Source organism: Carassius gibelio, chromosome B17, assembly GCF_023724105.1.
Source record: "Carassius gibelio isolate Cgi1373 ecotype wild population from Czech Republic chromosome B17, carGib1.2-hapl.c, whole genome shotgun sequence".
In the NCBI taxonomy this organism is placed as follows: domain Eukaryota; kingdom Metazoa; phylum Chordata; class Actinopteri; order Cypriniformes; family Cyprinidae; genus Carassius; species Carassius gibelio.
This window is the reverse complement of record NC_068412.1, coordinates 7485693-7506855: the sequence shown is the minus strand read 5'-3', so window position 1 is coordinate 7506855 and position 21163 is coordinate 7485693. Positions and strand designations below refer to the sequence as shown.

The window sequence follows — 21163 nt, the reverse complement described above, 5'->3', positions numbered from 1 at the left end:
GTCTATTATTTTACATATTTAATAATAGACTCTTAAATATCTGAATTATTTGTACAAAGATGTGTATGTTAAAAATAAGTTCTTAGGTATCTTTCCCCACATACAACAGTTTTTACCCTAATAAAGGTAAATAAATAAATATGTATATATGTGTTAGCATTCTTATTAACAAGATAGCATTGTAAATGACGATCGTGTTTGAAAAGTGATGTATGAAGAAATTGGCATCATGTCATTTCAAATTAAGCTAATACAATACGTAATACAACAAAGTACAAAGTTTCTACTTGTTATTCTACTTATTATTATCTTCAGCATCTCTGGCTAAAGCTTAACTTGAGTTAAACCAAGATCATTCCTTTAATACCTACTTTACTATGCAAATGGCCTTTAGTCTATGTGTAAGTCACTGATGAAGTGTTATTAAATATAAATCCACCGGATCTGGAAGCTGTGTTAAGTGTCTAGTGCACATAATCCCTGACCCATTAGCAAACAACACAGTCGTAAATGATACCACAAGCCAAATCACTGTAAACATGACAGATTTACAAGCGTATAGATTCAAAATGCGTTTGGTGAAGTTGTTTGGACAGGAATACATCTGTAATCTGAACACTTATGCACACAACAACACCAAATGGCTCCTCAGTATATTAATCTGTCTGTGAAATTGGACAGCTTGCTCTTTTATGTAAGAACTACATCTAAAATCTCTTTTCGCCACCTGTCTAATATATGTGTGGTTAGTATAGTCACTTTTGTCCCTTTGGACACATTTTGGGAATGAAATGCCTTAATCATTTGTCTTTAGGCTGTTTTTTTTTTTTTTTTTTTTTCATAAAATAAGTTACGTGACATACAGTCAAGTATGGTGACCCATATTCAGAATTTAACCCATCCAAAGTGCACACACATTCTGACAAAATGTAAAATGTATCAAAACATTATATATATAATATATAAAAAAACAACATACAAATTGATTCACACATCACATCTCATAATTTATATTAAGTATGGTTTTTACTGATACTCTTGTTTCAAAATACAGTAACTTTTGACAAAACTTTATTAGGGGCGAAATGTGTTATTTGTAATTGTACACAAGACAAAACATTTTAAAGCACTTTTAAAACAACCTAGAGACTTACCAAAGTGTTGCACATTAAATAAGTAATAAGTAATAAAAAGTTACAATATATAAGAAAAACAAAAAAAACAATGAGCAGAATACACAAATATCACATTTAAAACAGAAACAAAAATCAACACATAACACATGCTGAAGGCTAAGGAGAACAAATTAGTTTCGAGGAGAGATTTAAAAACTGCTGAAGAGGGGTCAATTTGAAGTTGTACTGAAAAGCTATTCCACAGTCAAGGACCTACCACAGAATAAACTCGATCCCCTCTGTGTTTTACCTTGAACAAGGTAACAGAACTGTATGCTCAGCATATGCTAAGCTGTAAGTAAGCTAGCACTACGGCTAAATCTGAATTTTAATTTAATTTATTTAATGCGCAAGAGAAGGGAATACTAGAATGCTTTTCTCTACTATATTAATAAGCTCTTGCAGTCTACTGAATCTCTACCATCACACTTGTATTCTACTACTTTATGTTATTCTTTTATGGATTATTTTAATACAAAAATTAGAAGTATTCATAAGCAAATACCTGCATATAACGTTGGCTGTGGCTGTATAGTTCCCTTATTTCTTTCTCTGTCCACTTTCTCTACTTTTAGTCTATTCCTACTATTCCTACTGTTGATGAGGTAACCTGCACCATTCAGTAACTCTATTCTATACGGTATTCGTTCTAAAGCCTTACATAAACTACAGCTGGTCCAGAATTCAGCTTCACTTCACAGAGCACATTTCTCAAGTTCTTAAACTCTCTCCCAATATATATAAATTGATTTCAAAATCCTGCTTCTTATGTATAAGGCCCTTAATAACTTAGCTCCATTATATCTCACTGATATTCTGCAAAGTCACACTCCTGTACATACTCTTAGATCATAATCTTTAATCTCTCTAGTGCAACCACGTGTCCATCTGAGAATTATGGTGTCCAGGTCTTTTAGTCATGCTGCCCCTCGCTTTTGGGACGCCCTTCCTCGGGACATTCGTAACAGCGACATTCTTCACGTCTTAATACTCATTTATTTAAGCAGGCACATTTAAGATTGTATGTGTTGATTAGTTGATTAGTTTAGTGTTTTATTGTATATTTATTGTCTTTCTGGTTTGCTGTTGTTGTTGATTGATGATGTTATAGGGAGATTTGTAAGGTGAACTTGAGCATCATGAAAGGTGCCTATAAATAAAAATTAATGAATTAAAGAAATTAAAAGAAATACATAAAAAGAAGTGGACTGAAAACCAATGGACAGCTTGCAAAACTGGGGTGGCATGGTCATATTTGCTACCATTTGTAAGAAAGTTAGCTGCAGCATTTTGAACCAGTTGAGGTCGAGCTACCGCAAAACAGAGATGTCCAATAAACCAAACATGACTGTCTCGGGAGACTTTTCAGACAGAAACTACTTCATTTTAGAAAATGAACGAAGCTGGAAAACTCTCGAGGCAATGGCGGAGGATACATGTTTATCTAATGTTAGCTGACTATAAATGAGAACATCAAGGTAGCATACACAGCTTGAATTAAAAACAGACGGATTTGCCCCGGGGTGGATTTATTACACTCAGATTTATCACATGGACCAAAAATGATAATCTCAGTCTTAGAGTCATTTAGAGTTAAAAAGTTGTTTAAAAGTTAAAAAGTTTTTTTTTACATAATATATGTGTGTATTGTGTATATTTTTTATGTATATGTAAATACACACATATAGTATATATATATATATGTTTATATTATTTGTATCATAAATTAAATTAAATTAATTAATTATATAAACAAAAAATATTTCTAAAATATATAAACGCATCTGTGTATTTATACAGTATATACATAATAAACAGTACACACAATGTTTATTCTGATGTGATTCATGACGATTAATCGTTTGACAGCACTAATTCACTTTTTAATTGATTTATTTATTTATTTTGATGAATTCATATTTTACTATAAGATATCAAGCCTGTGTCTGGGATAAGATTTAAGTGCTAAAAATCTACAAATAAAATGAATTAAATAAATGATATGGGCATGGCAAAAGTTTCCAGGAACACTGTTTCTATAATTGCCTCTCTACAATTTCTGTAATGGTGATTTGTTAGTTTTAATAAATATCAATTAAATAAATAAAAACACACCCACACAGCCTTTTGCCTCTTCCCTAACCCTCTTGCATCCATTCCTCCCTCCCTCTCTGACTCTGTTTCCACATCCAGTACCAGCTGATGTCACTATTGACAGATGCATCATTCCACGTCGCTGAATAACTGGAGGATATCATCACAAGCTCTGTCTGTCTGGATGCATCTCTATAGGATTATTGGACAGTGTACATGCTACTTTTTTAACTTTATTGACTTCTTTTCTTTTTTTCTTTTTTTTTATCCCACTTCCTCCTCTCGTACTTCCTGTGAAAGAGTCAGCTATGTTCTCCTCGTCCAAACCCTCCCTACTCTTGCCCTGGACCTCCATGGATCAAGCTGACTCGGACGCTTTGGACATCAGCACTAAAGTGCAACTGCATGGGGTTCTGTGGAAGAGACCTTTCGGGAGGCCCTCAGCCAAGTGGTCCCGCAGGTAATATTGGGCACTACACAGTCCGTAACAAAAATAAAAGCGTATGTACGATTATTTTATTAGGAGGATCTTTTCAGTTATTGTATTTTAGTTTGCTGTTTTTCATTATTTTGTAATTTCCCTGTGGAGATATACAGTGTATTTCTTAGTTTTTGTTGTTCTGGTCAGTAATGAAGTGGTGTGAAATAAATAATGTTATAGACTAGATACAGTGAGGCAAAAGAACAAGCTGTGGTTTTATTAGTGTTTTTGCTCATTTTTGCACATATTTTTGTGTGGTGCCTTGTTGTGTAATGCACTTTAAAAGCTTTATAGCTTAGCTGATATTGAGTAACCCGTCATTATAAACTGAACTGATGCGCTTTTAAAGCTGAGTAAGTCAGATCCATGAGGACATTCTGTGCCGCCGGTGAGTTTTTGTACATTAGGATTCATCAATTCCAGGACAGATCAATTCCAGGGGAAATGAGCGTGAAAAGTGATGGTTATTTTGCCTTTTATGAATTTGTGAAGGAAGCAGTGAATGGGTTTTCGTGTAGTGCTTATCTAATGGTCAGGATGTGCAGTGTTAGCTGTGAGGCTCTTAGTGAATTTCTTGTTGCTGTTTTTGCTTTCATAACAGATTCTTCATCATCAAGGATAGTTTTCTTTTGTACTATGCTGAGAACGAGAAAAAAAGCTTTGAGACCAATAGATACTTCAACATTCACCCCAAGGTACACAGACATTTACATTTCTTAGAGTCCCACATTATTATTATTAACAATAACTGTGAGTACATTGTAAAAAAAAAAAAAAAAAAAAAAAATACTGTGAAATGTACAGTTATAATGCAATGAAAAGTGAATATGTATTACATTTTAAAAACATACTTAAGCATGATGCAAGCAAGATGTGCAACTGTTGTACTGAATAAAAGCACAGCTGTGTGATGACTGCTCACTTTCATAATATAACCAAGCAATTACATACTGAGTAATGTAAGCAAAACATGTCCAATGTGTTCAAGTGTACATTTTTACTGAGCTTGAAATGTATTTGATCTTTTTTTCTGAATGTAAGGGGGTGATTCCATTAGGTGGATGCATCGTCGAGCCAAGAGAAGATCAAGGCATGCCATTCTCTATGGTTATCAACCATGAAGACTTCACAGTAAAAGCATTTTCTTCCTCTGTATTCTATTGTAATCTATTCATTTGGAAACCAATTCACCACAATCAGTTGGGTTTCCAAAGCTATATCAGAAATGGGTATATTAACAATGTTAATAATAATAAAACAAAATCTTAATGAATATCTTTCTGCTCATCCTGTATAGGGAAACATTGTCCTGGCTGCTGAATCCGAGCCAGAGCAGAGCCAGTGGGTGGAGATGCTTCAAGAGTCAGGGAAAGTGTGAGTGAACTCCTGCGAACATCTCTGTTAAAAGAAGAAGAAAGTAGTGAAAGCTGCGGTAGGGAACTTTTGACATTTGCAGAAAGTCATGCGCTCCCGGTAAAAAACAACCAATCAGAGCTGCGGTCCGTAACTTTGTTTGTGTTCGAAATGTAGAAAAATGAACATAATAAGCGAGTACACCATGAATCCATTTTCCAAACCGTGTTTTTGGCTTGTCCTAAATCACTAGGGTGCACCTATAATAAGTGTTTATATTCGGACTATTTTAGATTGCTTCGGGGGTACCGCGGCGGAGTAACCCAGTACCTTTGTGATTCTTCATAGACATAAACAGAGAGAAGTAGCTCCGGCTACAATGTTCTTCCGCAAGACGCAAGCAGTTCTGTTTATTAACCGCTAGAGCGTCAAAAGTTCCCTACTGCAGCTTTAAAGCCTCTCTTGTAAATCCACAACCATATTTTAAACCAATTTCAGCTTTTTAAATATTTTATAGAGTGTGTGTGACATTAGTGTTACTTTTGTGTGGTGGTGTGTATTTGTTATTTTTGAATTAAAGCACTTGGAAGAATGCTCAGTTGGGTGAGGCTATGATTGAGAGTCTTGAAGCTCAGGGACTACAGCTGGCTAAAGAAAAGCAGGAATACTTGGGTATGGCCACATCTTCTTCTTTTCTTCTTTTAGTCAAACTTTCTTTCTTTCTTTCTTTCTTTCTTTCTTTCTTTCTTTCCATACATGTCTGATTTATGAAGAGTGATGTACTGTGTTTTGTTTTCGTCAGATAAGCTCATGGAGGAGACTGAAGAACTGTGCTTGCAACGAGAACAGAAGGCGGTTAGCTTTCTATTCATGATTCCAACAATGTCCAGTTGTGCTCTGTTCAGTCGCATTATGCTGTAGATTTGTACAGAGATATGTGTTGATATTCAGTCGCCGCATTTAAAGTGAGTGATGGAGAAATATGCAAACGTGTCTGTGTGTGTGTGTCCATGTGTGTATCTGTGTTTTGCAGGAGCTGGAGAAACTGAATCAATTGCTGGAGGAAGAGAAGCAGAAGTTTGAGGAAGTGGTTCAAGAGCTGAGAACAGAGCAAGATCAAATTAAACTGTACGACACATCTTTTTAATATAATCTAGTTATCTACTACATGATGACAGATGTGTTATGCCGTAATAAATGGAGGTTGAGAACAGTCCAGCATTTGTATGAATTAAATATTAAGTTATGTAAAATCTATGCTGAACATCCCCTGAACCATTGTCTATTGCTCTGTGTTGGTAGAGATATGGACGGTACCGCTCAGTGTCTGAAAGGAGTGGAAAATGAGAAAGAGGAGCTTCATAATCTTACCACGATTCTGCAGAAGTCTCTAGAGGTATGAGTCAGGAATGAAACATTTTAAAATGTAATATTGAAAAAAAAAAAAAAAAAAAAAAAAAAATCAGTGGGCAGTCAAATTATTATTACCAGATGTGAAGCACAAACAAATAAATAAACATGCAGGACTTATCTGAGGTCAGATTATTTCATGTGAGAAGAATGAGGCTGCATAGGATTGTATGAAAGACATTTTATAATGAAGTTCTGGTTTGTTGTTATGCATGAGGTGAACAAAAAAAAAAAAAAAACCTCTGACTCTGTCTCTTCAGGAGTTATCCCAAGAGAAAAAGCGTACCCTCGAGCTGCTGCGAGAAAGAGGACAGGATGCGGCTGAAACAGGAAGTGATCGACGTGGCTCTTTAGATGCTCAGAATCCAGAGGTGCAGCTTCAGGGCAACCTGCGGCACATCGAGGAGCAGATGAAGAGCCTGCTCAGGGAGAAAGAACAAGCAGAGGAAAGGTGAGACAAACTGGTCAAGAAAAATACAAATAAAACGTGATTTGAAGACTTGAAATGTAGCACCATTCTAAAGTCATTGTTGGCCAGAAAGTGCTTCAGAATAAACGGACTCTTGAGACCATGAGAATGGAAATGTACATTGATCCCTAAACAAGCCAGACTATTGATTAGATGTGAATGAAGCACAAAAGGCAGAGAGTGGATTGACTAGCGGGCATGAGTGACCTCAAGAGCAGGATAGAAATAAATGTGACTTTTCTCTATGGTCCATTATGCACGATACAACAAATTTATAAATAACAACCTGATGAGATGCCATTGATTTTTTGTTTACTTAGTTTAAAAAACAATTGTAGTTACGTTTCTGTTCACAGCTGCATCCTCTTTGTATTTTATCCCACCATAAAATGTACTTGACCTTCCATTACAAATTAAACTGAGGCAATATCTCTCTCTTAACCCAGGACTGCCAAAAAAAAAATATATATATATATATATTTTTTGGTCAGACCATTAGTAAAAGTGTAACTATGTATTATATCCTGTATGTTTCAATCAATATCCCACATAATGTGTATATTTGTACTTTTGAAATGGATATATTGCATTCTGCATTTCAGTACAGTAACCGTTATCCAAACCATTGCCATAGTTTACATCAGCTCATACTAACAGAGTACACTGTTATATTGAAACATGACTAAGCAACTTGATCTTGTTTGTGAGCAATGACACAAGAACTGATATGTTCATTGACATAAATACTTAGTTTTAAGAGATGAGCTAAAGGTTTTGAGTAAATTACAGCCTTTTAAAGGAAATTCATTGCGTGGTGCTGTTTGTACGAATTGTTTTAAGAAATGGACATACTTCTTATCAAATATTAAGAATGATTCGAGAAATGCACCACAGTTGACTGAGAAAAAACTGTATTTTAAAATTCATATTGAGTAGTTTTAAATATAAAAAATAGGTAGTATTTAGTAAATACTGTGTAGTGTGCAGCAATTTGTACTCTGAATTAATTAAACAAATTATGATTTTTTTAAATGCATCTTTTAAGCAAATTTGGCTGTAATTCATGTACAGGTCAGAATGCTAATTTAAACGAAAAATAATTTATTTTGTACTTATACACAGAGAAAAGTGAGCGGAAGGCAATCCTCTGCAAATAAAGCATCCCTGGCATGGCACCTTCTCACAAACTCCACTCCAGCGCTCTCTTTCCTATCGCTTTGTGTTGATGGCAGTCAGCCAGACTTCTCTCTGTCGCCCCCTGCAGGCTGAAGGAGAATGAAAAGCGAGCCAAAGTTCTGCAGGAGGAGAGGGAGTTTTATTCTTCTCAGGCTCAAGCTCTCCAGCAGTCTCTCACACAGCTCACCGCAGACAAACAGCACACCGAGGAAGAGCTGAAGGTGCTGAAAACTACTTCCTCTAAATCTAAACATTGCAAAAATACTCACTATTCTTTTTAGGGTGCTATAATATGTGTTATAATGAATAGTGTTATAATGGAATATATATATATCACATTACCTCTTCATGCATCTAAACATCTACTATCACTTTTCACTGATATAAAAATCAATTGAAATTCTATAAAAACCCATGCCTGTCTCCTCCTTCATACCTCATTTCTAAAATGAATCTCCCTTAGACTCTGTCTTCATAGTATACATTACATGTTGTTTGTTTGTGTGTGTGTGTGTGTGTGTGTGTGTGTAACAGGCAGAGATGGAGTCTCGTGTGGAACTGGAGTGTAGGCTGAAATTGGCTGAGGAGGCTCTGCAAGATCTAGAGCAGGGTCTAAATGCAATAGAACGCACCCATGAGAGGGACGAAAGAATGAAAGGAGACGTCAGCCATCTCCGCAGTGAGTGCATTCCATTAGCCATGCTGTATACTGTGTAGAAGATGTTTGCTATCATGTCAATATCAAAAGAGTTGGGTCACCCTAAAATTATGATTATATATATATATATATGTATGAAACCTGTGAGGTTTCTGTCCAGTTTACCAAAACTTAGAAGGACCAAACATGTAATAAAAGCAAGAAAAGAAAGAAAAAAAAATCCTATGAATGGGGCATTTTAATTTAAGTTTTGTGAAGAAATAGTTTCTGACTGTGTTTACCGTATGTTGAATGTTTGTGTGTATGTGTCGATCATAGTTTTTTGTAAAAAAAAAAAAAAACACAATATATATATATATATATATATATAAAATAAAAATAAAAATCTTAATTTTAACTTTAAAAATGCTAAATTAACAACATTCATTGTTACTTAAAGGGACAGTTAACCCAAAAAATTAAAATCCAGTCATCATTTACTCACCCTCATGTTGTTCCAAACATGTTTAAGTTTATTTCTTCTGATAAACATAAATCAGATACTGTATATACTTTAAAGAATGTTGTCAACCAAATAGTCAGCGGTAGCCATTTACTTCCACACTATGAAAAAAATATATATACTATGGAAGTGAATGGCTACCTAACTGTTTGGGAACCAAATATTTTCTTTTGTGTTCAGCAGAAGGAAGAAACTTGAAGGTAGGAGTAAATTTTATCCCTTTAGATGTTGCAATTAATTCTCAGCCAAACTTAAGAAGTATTTATCACTGTAAGCCTAAAATAAATGGACATTACCATTTAAAAGCAAACTAATTACAATTTTTCAATGTCAAGTTGGTCCTAAGGGAAAAGGAAATTGCAGTACCAATTTAAATTGCTGTTGGCAAACCCGGTTTGGATGCACTTAACTTTACAAAATTAGCATTTTAATTTATTTATTTATTTTTCTTAACTGGAACGAATACTAAAGGAAAGGCAGCCAACATCCCAGCATGCCTAGGAACTCATTCAGTGCCATTTAAAAGCCTTCCAGAATTCATTTCATGAAATATATTGTAATAATACCCTTACAAATAAGGGGTTTAAAGGGGGGGTGAAATGCTATTTCATGCATACTGAGTTTTTTACACTGTTAAAGAGTTGGATTCCCATGCTAAACATGGACAAAGTTTCAAAAATTAAGTTGTACGTTTGAAGGAGTATTTCTGTTCCAAAAATACTCCTTCCGGTTTGTCACAAGTTTCGGAAAGTTTTTTTCGAGTATGGCTCTGTGTGACGTTAGATGGAGCGGAATTTCCTTATATGGGTCCTAAGGCACTTCTGCCGGAAGAGCGCTCCCATAGAGCAGAGCACTGAGAGCACAGGCATTCACTGATCAGAGCGAGAGCGTCGCGAAATGTCACAAAAAAGGAGAGTGTTTTTGGTTGCCAGGGCAAGACAACCCTGCACAGATTACCAAAGAAAAAAACAGCATTAAGGGACCAGTGGATGGAGTTTATTTTTAAAGAGCATCATCGGAGTTGTGCAAGTGTTTGTGTTTGTTCCCTGTATTTCTAAAATGCTTGTTTTACAAACAAAGCCCAGTTTGACGACGGATTTGTGTATAGTTTATTTCTTAAGGATGATGCAATCCCAACGAAAAAGGGTCACGATTGTGTGTTGGAACCACAGGCGGTGAGTAAAACTGCCTAAAATATCTCTGCCTCCTTGTTAGTGCGTCCGCCTCCCATCGGAGACCCGGGTTCGAGCCCCGCTCGGAGCGAGTCATTGCTGCTGCTGCTCTCGTTCAGTTTCAGCCTTCACAGCTGTCACAGCTTTCAAACGCTCTCAAAGCAACTGGCGCTAGTGATTCTTTCGCTCCGCCCACACGTCACGCCTTTAGGCTCTCGTGTTTTTCCGGGAAAAATCGGTACAGACTATCTTTCTCTTATGAATATAATAAAACTAAATACTTTTTGGAGTTATGAAGGATGCAGTACTACTCTATAGGTACTCAAGATTAACAGGATATTGAGTGAAAACGAGCATTTCACCCACCCTTTAAGCATTGATTGATAAGACAACGAACCAGCTTTCATATATGATCATATATCTTGATCAAAATGCAGTGGCTTGGTAACGTTTACTAAATTGCACGCAAACCTAATGTTGTGCGTTAAACCTCCAGGGTTCTTTGAGGAATGCATCTGTGCAGCGGAGATTGAGGCCAAGTTACCGTCCATCATGAAGAACGCAGTGTATCTGCATAAAGCTGCAGCTCGACGCATCAAAAGTTGCCGTATCCAGAGACGGGCCTCCAGACAGCACTGGTGTAAGTGTTCATGTAGATGCACGCATGAGGAAATGAGAACCATTAGTGTATTCAGCTGACCTGTGCATTTACAGTATATAGTTATACTTTACTGAAAGACAACAAAATATTAAACTATTATTACAATAAAGTCATTAGATTTGTGTTGATGTGTTTAAAATGAAGTAACAGTTGCCATCAGCTATTCATTGTTGTTTTTACAAATATACTATGATAGACACTAATGCCACATATTTTGTGGAGTTGCACAAAAGGCTTAAATTTTTGGTTTATTATTTTACTCTAAATAATTTGACTTGACCTTCTCTTGTCCTGTGTGCAGTGAAGCACTCTCAATCCTTCGCCTCCTCTCGCGGTGCCTCCTCCAGTCTTGAAGAGTTGAGAGAAACTGCCCGGCGTCTGACTTCAGAGACCTACAAGATCATCACGCGCCAGAAGAGCGTTCAGTCCCAGGACTAACAGTGTTCTGACTGATGGACTGATGGAGAGACGGGAAGTTGTTTAGCCATCCTGCTCTATGCTGTCCAAGTGTGCAACTTCTGGTGAAAGTTAGGCATTCATAAGTCAGTAAGGGAAATCTGCACATTCAGTGTGCTGTCATACTTTAGGACTGTGTGTCCTTCTTATTGAGTACATGTAAATGTAAAACACTGTAGGATAATAAAAAACTATATGAAATGTCAAATATGTGTTTTAGTGAGAATACAATACCTTATCTAACACAGCATTTTAATTTTATTTTATATTTTACATTTTTCCCCATAGGGATTAATAATAACAATAATAATCTTTGTTAAACAGTTATAAGCAATGTACTAAACCAACAGGTCATGAGGTGAATCACAACAAACTTTGATTTGAAAGAAAAAAAGTATTTGAAAATCAGACAAAAAGACAACAGTAGAAGGCTATATAAGCCTGAACAACAGCTTTAATTGGGAAAAGAACTACAATCCCATGAAGCATTGCAGATTACATAATCAAATTAACAATGATGAACTAAACAATCTATTTTATATTTATTGCAAAGTATACATATACACAGTTGTTTATGTAGTTTGAGAGTGTAGGGAGACGGACTCCATTACTCTTTCAAAGGCTTATAAGTTATCCTTAAAAATCTTTAGTTTTCGAATGGAGAAATTAATAACATATTTACTTGGGAAATACAGTTGAGCCAAACCTGTCTATCACAGGACAGAGATCACAGGATTTCAGCTAGAACCAAGTTTTGGCAAAATATGTAATTGTAAAAAAAAAAAAAAAAAAAAATGGTAAAATAATATAAAATTGTTATGTCCAGAAGCATAAAAAAACATAATAATTCTGATTTTGTATTTATTTATTTAAATATAGTATGTCATTTTCAAAAACTGAATTGTTGGTTCTCAAGTAAAGAATCTCCCTGCATGTCACTTAATAATAAACTAGTAATACAGGATCTGCACCCTACATAAAGCATATTTTCATTAGAATAAAAAAAAAATGGTGCAGAGACAAAAATAATTTGATGAGATGTACTTTTACACATAAAATGCTACAATTATGTTTATGTCACTGCTGTCAAAGTTCACTCCAACAAAATTGATATGCTTAAATTGCCATTTTAATGAAACAATCTGTTATTTATTAATATGCAATTGACACTTGCTTTGTCATTAGCCCTAAGAAGCTTTGTTATGAATTAAATTCATAATCCTTTTTGTCCATCTTCATGAATATTAGCTCGATTATTACTCAACACAATTCTGCTTCCGTTTAAATGTAACTCATGATACAATAATGTATAAAGATGAAATTGTTCCTTTGGGCTTTTATGATTTTAAAAGTGATGTTGATATGCCATCTGGATATGCTGGAATTAAAATGGCTTCAGTGTTTATTAAACCTTCCAATTACTTCCTGCCTAGCTGAGTCACTGCCAGAAAGCGAATAAGGATCTGTGATCAAAGTGAAACCTCCAGTCTCTTGGGGGTTATTTTTACTGAATCAGGCCACAGATGTCAACATCATCATCTTCTCCACTCCCAAACCTGCGACAGAAGAGACAGACCAGATAACAGTCAATTACTGCACAGAAACTTTGCATTACAGTCTGTTAAATAAATGATCAAGCTGCAGTATCCGACTTGCTTGCACTACAAATTTGGCATGATTTTGACAGAATAGTGTTGTGCAGTTATCATGCAATAATCATCTAAAGAGCCTGTGCATAGAGGCAAAATGTGCTAGCCATAAAAACAGTTTTTGTCCAGGTTGTTTGACTGCTGTACAGTACAAAAAAGCCTGTGACAGATGGCTGCCGTGACAAGCATCAATGTGGGTTAAGCTCTCAAAGGAATTGAAATGCCTGCTGCAGTGCTTTTCTCCCAGATATCGATGTGAGCTCGCCTCCAATCCTATCGTTTAGATATGTACAAGCATGAAATGGCATTTTTAGTATAATGGATGAATAGCGGCCTGTGTCTTATATGTTATATTCCTATGCCTACTCACATTAAAACAATAATGTAGCCCTCAGAAAAAAGAATATTTGTTGTATTCAGTCAAATATTTCTGAATAGTGTTTGCATTAATGGCTTGACAGTATACAGTACAGTTTATACTGCACTGTATATAATAAGATGGTATTCCATTCTGAACATGCCTATGAGAGGTAGTATACCAAAAATGAAATTAGCATGAAAGAAGTTAGCACACCTGGAGGAATGCAGGGGGTGTCAGTATGGGTTTGAGCCCTGATGGGTCTTTTGCTGAACAAAGACTCCTGTGCTTCATCAGCCATCATCAGCACACTGTGCTGAGATCATTCTTTGTCATGTCCTGACCCTAGGATGTAATGCTGGGTCAGCATTTATCTAGAGTTTAGTTTACACACAGTCATGGCTCACTCTCCTGCGGCCTAGATTTCAACAAAACAAGAGTCTCCCTCAAAAGATTTACTCCGGGAGAAGCTTCCCGTCCCCTTTTCTTTGTCTTCTTTTTAGAAATAAAGCCACACTCAGAAAGAAGCCATCACTGTTGTCTTAGTGCCAAACTTCCTTGTAAACAATGAACTCTTTATATACAGTCCTCAAAGCAACACGGCTGCCAAGTTACAAAAAAACAATCATGCCCCGACATATGATCATTCACACACAAGCACAGAGTTCTCAGATTAACATTTAAAAGATATAAATACAGAAAAATATTTCTTTAAATGACATGATGAAAATGATCCAGCATCAGGACTAAATGAATCTTTATGTACAACACTTGAGGGCATGACCATCAATATTGTTGCTGTAGTTGGTGATGAGGTTAGCATGTAGGCTCAAGCACAGCTTATTTCTAGACAGATGTGCATGGAGAGAGCAATTAGGTTGCACACTTGAATCGCTCACTTCTCAACTATATTTGCTTTTAACTGAGCCTCCAGGGCCATCTTGTCAAAGGTGCGCATGTTTGTCTCTTCACGAACACGATCGCGCACGTGGAAAGATGCACGCGCCACAGATCGAGCACTTTCCAACACAGCACGTTTTTCTCTGAAAATTTGTTCACTTTTTTCCAGTTTGCGCTCAATGGACTGCAACAGTTCTAGGCGGCGCTGTTTCTCCTCCTCTTCTACGCGTTGACGGTTCAGCCTTTGGAGTCTTTCTTTTTCCTGTCGGCTTTGCACCACTCGTTTGGCCTTCTCCCGTGCCCGCTCTTCAGCTACTTGAGCGGCTTGTTGTGCTCGTCTTTCGGCTTCCCTAGCCTTTGCCTCCATCTGTTCCTTCTGCTGTTGCTCGCGTAGCTCAGCGGCCCGTCTTGCTTTCTGTATCTGCTTCTCTTCTCGCTTAGCTTTCTCTTTTATCTCTTGCCCACGTTTTTCTTGTATCTGCTCATAGTTCTCCAAAGACCTACTTAGCTTCTCTTCAGCTATTCTCCATGCTTCTTCACGCTCGTCCACTTCTCGACGTGCGATCTCTTGAATAAGAGCTGCATGGCGCCTCTTCTCGGCACGGTTGAGTCCTCGACGCTCCTCTTGAATTTGGTGCTCTCGCTCCTGACGCTTCAGCTCAGCGATGGTCAGTTTCTCCTTAAGGAGCAGCTTCTCTTGCTCAAGAATAGCAGTTCGCTCCTCCTCAAGAGCTTTAAGGTTCTGCTCTTGTAACGCCTTCTTGTGTTTTTCCTCACGAGCGGCCTGTTGCAATTTCTGCAACCGGCTACGTTCTTGTTGCTCGGCCAAGTCTTTCCAGCGCTCCTCACTTTCCAACGCTTGGCGAAGTTTTGCTTCTGCAGCCTCACGCTCTTGCTGGTTAAGCCAGCGCTGCCGGGTAGAAACCTGTGACTGCCATGCACGCTGGCACTGCTGCACAGCTCTCTGTTTCTCTCGCTCTTCGCGTTCCCGTCGTAGCTCCTCTATTCGCCGCTCACTGTCCCATTGTAGGTGTGCTACGTAGCGTGTCTGGCTCATTATGTCCTCCTCTTGGTACCTGGCTAGCATTAGTGCAGCAATCTTTCGGTCGCGCTCTGGAACAGCTTTAAGTCCTCGCCGTTTCACTTCTTTCACAATGCGCTCCACTTTTTGCATAGTCTGTGGAGAATGGCTTAGGTCTCCCAGGCTCAAACTACGACCCATCAGGGAGTTAAAGGTAGCTAAAGTGCGGGCACGAGGGCTTGATGTCTTAGCCCAGTGATCTCTTGCCCCTTCCCAGCTATAGGATGAGGAAGCAGATTCAGAGGAGGTACATGTGGTAGTTGTTGTGTTCGTCGTTGAAGCAGTAGAGGAACAAAACGTGTCACGCCTCCGTTGCAAAGACTCCAGTGAGTGGCTTCTGCATCTAGCCTTTGATTTGGAGATGATGTGCCCGTTATGCTGTGCAAACGTACTTGTAATGCCATTGGCAGGGCTTTGGACAGCAGATTTTGACACTATCGGGGCAAGTGAGCTTGGTGTCCTTGGAAACGAAGAAGGTTTTGGTATTGATCTGGGAAAAGTGTTTGGAGCCTTTCTATGAGCACTGGCAGATTTTTTTGAGCCCCGGCTTCCTGGAGCTGACTGAATCGATCGTTGGATTATTGAAGGTTCTGGACCTTGAAGTTTTCCCACTGATTCTACTTCAAGGGGCTTAGACTTTTTTGCAGAAGTTTGTTTAGCAGTAGAAGCAGAATTCACTGGACTGGCTTTAGAGATGGAAAGAGAGCTGGATGTGGACACTGTAGTAGCTTGTGCTGTTGTGCTTTTAGGGACTGTTGATGTAGATTGTTTTTTGGGTGCACCACTGCAAGTAGGTGTTATTTTGGGGGATGGATTTGTTAAACTGACATTGGTTTCTTGAGACAATCCAGCATTTATAGTTTCCTTTGACTTCTCTGAAGCCAGTGGACCAGCATTATTGTTCAGAGCTGCCTGCAGAATTCGCCTCTTCTCCTCTCTGATAATCCGCTCTCTCTCTTCTCTGCAGTGTCGGAGTTTAGCATGTCTATCACGCTCATATATCTCAAACATTCCTGTCGCGACACGCATACTCCGGCCAGGTGCTTCACGGGCAAAATCAGACAGCGGACGAGGCAGAAGCTCCACAGGTTTCAGTCCACATCGTGCGCATGCCTCGAGAGAGCGAGGGCTTGTCAGTACATACCGACTGCCTTCTGCAGCTGGTGAGTCGAAATTGTAAAGGTCCAGATGTAGTTTTGGCTCTTCTGGTTGACTGTTTTGCTGCTGGCATGGTTCTTGAGAGCTCGGTACAGGTTCAGTACTGGGCTCTGTCTGTGGGCTGGAATCCACACTAACATCTTTCTCTCGATCATCACCTGGCTCAGGTAGACATGGTGCTTCAGAGGCTGCAGCGGGGCTTTCAAACGTGGCCCCTCTGAATTTACTCTGGTCATCAGGTTCCAATGGGTCCACCATGGTTCACTGTATAAGAAACAGAACACACAAAAATGAATACAGCAGTGTGTTTCAATAACAGTGCTGGATAACCCACAAGCAGATTTGTGGAATCACAGAGATTATTATGTTCTGTCTAGAGATCAAGGCTTAAGAGTGCTATCTAAGGTTGAGGGAAGCCACAAAGCTTGCACATGCATGCATATTTTTTACGCTCGGCTTCTGTATGTGATGACAGTTCCTGCCTCAGGGTAATTACATAAGGTTACACATGCATGCTGGCCAATATTAAAGAACTCATCCAGCTGCTATTTTGGAGTCTGTGATTCAGATGCAGTCATGCATGTATATAAAACCATCTCTTTTCTCTACATCTATCTATCTATCTATCTATCTATCTATCTATCTATCTATCTATCTATCTATCTATCTATCTATCTATCTATCTCTAGTGCCTCTAAACCTCAATAATGCAGTTACTGACTAAAAAAAAATGACATGCCATATTTTAATGTCAAAATTATGTAATATTCGTTTTTGTTCACTGCATTCCTGTGTAGGCTATGTGTATCGCAAGATTCGATAAACAACATGGTTTTATAGGCCCCAATAAGACATATGTTGTTTATAAAAGTAAAGAAACGCTGATTTCAAAGTGAAGACACATATACTCAAAACCTCCTCTCATTTCGCAGATGGTTTCTAGAGAAGATGTTTTGATTTTACATACAGTATGCGGTCCCTATCACATTCAGCGCACTGATATCTGATTAGATGAATGCGCTACAAATCACTTTCCCACAAGAACATAGGGCACGACGATATCGCCAAAAATCAGGACTATAAAAGAGTCTTACCGCTATTAGGGCCCACTCATTCAGGGCGGATCAGGCCATTGGTATCTCCCCTCTTCTTCATCAAATGTGTTTTAGATTCTGTGGACGGTTCTCGTATGTTTTTTTCCTTCAGCAGTCAGTCTCCACCTGCTGTTTGACTCTCGCATCTTTGGCCGTGAAGCATCCGTGCTCCGCCTCCGTGTGACTGCGCTCTAAATATACCGTACACTTTCAGCCCTTTGTCCCTCTGTCATGACCATATTAACGGAGAATGAACGGTTTTGCGTTGCTGTCGTAATGAATATGCTCATGGATGGCATTTACTGTGTATTTCATTTATGTATATCGGTGTTGTATATACATAGCGTAGAAAACAATATAGGCTAGTATAGCCTACTGTTTCTGCAAGGGAAAGAGCAATAGCAACAATAATAGTCTACTTATAATATTAATGTATTATTTAAAAAGGTATTTTTTCGTTGCTCATTTTGCAAATGAAACCTTTGAAATTCAGCAGCGGTTATTTTGGAGAAAATGATTCAGTCAGCGGCATCTTTTCAATGATGTAACAAGTATATCTATACACTAGGGGGCGCAATATGCACAAAGATATCTTCGAAGGTTTTCAATGAACCCTACATGGACACTCAAGGTACTCTTTAGAAAACTAAATATAAAATCAAATGATACCTGCAAACATCGATTACCACATTTCCCCAGAACTAGTTTTCTTTTTTCTTTTCTTTTTTTTTTTTCTTTTTTTTTTTTTTTGCAATCACAGTTGTTCCCAACTTTGGGTTTATGACATCATGTATGAATTCCCCAGCAGTTCACCAGCAACCAGGTGTAAGACGGGACATTATCTATTCACATATTTACTGAACCCTATTTTTTCCAAAAGGGTCAGATTGTCTTTTGTCACAAGATATTGTAAAATGTTTTGATTAAAAACAGTTTGCCTATAATTAAATGCCACTTGGTTAGGTAGTTTATCTATTCATAGATCTATAAGTGTATCTTAATTGTATAAGGGAATAGAGGGAAGTTGAGAAATCAAACCATGATGGAGGAATTTAAGATGATTTATGGTTGCTTTATACAGCTTTTTCGAAACAAATGTCCAGGTACTTGTAAGACGAGCAATGAAAACAACTTTCTATTCATTGACTTTTAGGCCATAGGAATTTATGAACATCATTATATCCATAATTGTGTTGCTGTTATGTAAAATATAGAAATCCTAATGGCCTGGTGATGATGCACAATGCATGTTAACTAACTTAGTATCATTAGAAACAAATACTGTCTACTGTCTAATGTATATATAAAAATAAAAAGAAATACTGTAATTTATAGCACTTTTGATACTTTTATGGTTATTTTTGTAGCTTGATAGCACTAATCATAATTCACTTTCAGAAAAACAAACGTACAGAAACTTACAGAAAACACGGCCAATACTTTTTTTCAAGAATCCACTTTTTGTTATATGGAATGACATGAAGCTGAGTAATTAATACAGAATTTTTCACTTTTAGGTGAACTATTTCTTAACTGTCCAGAAAGTAATGTCACAGTTGAAGAAATCTTGCCAAATTTCATGAGATCCATCCATTAATAACACATATTTCCATTATCTGTTGTGCTAAATGAAATTCGAAAACAAACTCAGGATGCGTTTGGATTCCATGAGCGTCCGGAGAGACTTTTTATAGAATAGGATTAGATAACTGGAGGGGGAGTCTGGTGCTGACCCACTAAACTTCTGACCCGGTGCGAGTTTAATTGACCCCGTCCGTGGACTCCCATCAGAAAAGCTGTGAGCATGGGGTGACAGCAAGGAACGTGCAGGCTGCCTTGTCATTTGAGGGCATGAGATCTGAGGTGGGGGGGTTTATGGGAGATATAGTTCACCAATAGTATGCCCCCAAAACTGTGCTGGGGTCAGAGAGAGGTGAGTTGCATGGTATCACGATGGAACTGGGCTTATGTCTGATGGAAACATATGGAAACGTTTCTATGCCTTAATCAATACCTAACAGGTTTTTGTTGCAATTTTAATTTTTTTCATCTGGATTGCATTTCACTTATAAGCACCATTAGCTGATGGAATGACATCTCCTTCGTGAACAATGATGTCATGTCTAAACTACTGCTAATAAATAGAAACCTGACATACTGGAGTGGAACGCCACGGTTTTAAACTATGATTATTCACATAATCTAGTAATCAAAGGCTAATTATAATTAATTAGACTCAAATGTTGATTATTGGATTTTAGAAATAATGCATTGTGGCTAGATAATCCAGCTTTGGTCAATATCATTTGAAATGATACACTGTATTTGGTAAACATACGAATTTGATTATTACACAAGAACATGTTATCTTTCCTCATAGGACTTTATTCTGGATAGAAAGTAACCAACGGAGCCCAGCATGTCCACACTGTGAAGTCTTCAGCAGTTGGATCATTGTTTGTAGACGCTTACTGCAATTTTACTTGTTTTGAAGGACCAAGCTCCCTTCAGCTATTAATAAGGTATATTTTGCGTTATTAACACCAAAGTAACCCAAGTGTCCTCCCCTTCGCTGAATTTTTCAATAATGATTTAACAGTGTTTGAACAATAATGTAAGGAAATAAAATTGCTTGCAGGTGCACTAACAATTTGTTTCATCAACCTCTTTGGGTGAATGACAAGAACATGACAAAAACCCAAAATGAAAACAAAGAAATAATAATTATATATACAGTATATATATATATATATATATATATATATATATATATATATATATATATATATATATATATATATATATATATATATATGATTTACTTATTTTATTTGTCAAGAAGTCTTATTTTCACCAAAGCTGCATTTATTCGATTTTTATTATTATTATTATTAATATATGTTATTTCAATTTAAACATTTTATATTATTAGAAATGTCCAAAATAGTTGTGGTGTATAATATATATATGAGCTGGGCAAGTTAACACGTTATTATCGTGTTAACGCATTAATTTATTAATGCCGTCAATAATTTTTTCCCGTGTTAACGCAGTTTTTTATTATTATGAACGTCCGTTGCTAACTGGCTCAAACATGCCTAGTGTGAGCACACCCTAATTATTCTCCTGCATCCCACACACATGAGTCTCTACTCGCCCATCAAGTGTTGTCCTGCGCCACACTCTGCTGTGATGGGTCCTGCGATCATGCAGGTCTTTAATATTAAGGTGCCTGTTATAAGATTATGATCGAGGCTTTAGACTCTGAGCATAACCTGTTTTTCTATAACAAACTATGAAATATGTTCTATAAAAA

At 37.3% G+C, this 21163-nt stretch overlaps 2 protein-coding genes across 3 annotated transcripts; one reads left to right on the top strand and one right to left on the bottom strand.

The window, feature by feature from the left end:
• The first annotated feature begins 3478 nt into the window (after positions 1-3478).
• Positions 3479-13029, top strand: LOC127976127 (pleckstrin homology domain-containing family D member 1-like). The gene is made up of 13 exons (XM_052580295.1): positions 3479-3729; positions 4352-4445; positions 4792-4881; positions 5048-5124; positions 5684-5775; positions 5906-5958; positions 6137-6231; positions 6406-6499; positions 6774-6964; positions 8247-8379; positions 8693-8837; positions 10987-11130; positions 11453-13029. Exons 1-13 carry the CDS (start codon positions 3578-3580, stop codon positions 11587-11589), a joined length of 1497 nt encoding a protein of 498 aa, XP_052436255.1. The 5' UTR covers positions 3479-3577; the 3' UTR covers positions 11590-13029.
• Positions 12027-18065, bottom strand: LOC127976126 (coiled-coil domain-containing protein 177-like). Of its 2 annotated transcripts, none has more exons than XR_008157736.1 (3): positions 17848-18064; positions 13831-17017; positions 12027-13163 (listed from the first exon to the last, which is right to left on the bottom strand). XR_008157736.1 is itself a non-coding variant. In XM_052580294.1 (3 exons), the coding sequence occupies exons 2-3, from the start codon at positions 17009-17011 to the stop codon at positions 13112-13114; spliced, it is 2550 nt and encodes an 849-aa protein (XP_052436254.1). In that variant the 5' UTR covers positions 17012-17017; positions 17848-18065; the 3' UTR covers positions 12027-13111. The 2 variants fall into 2 exon arrangements, 1 of the variants encoding a protein (XP_052436254.1); XM_052580294.1 differs by having other exon boundaries at positions 14514-17017; positions 17848-18065.
• Between the last annotated feature and the right edge of the window lie 3098 nt (positions 18066-21163).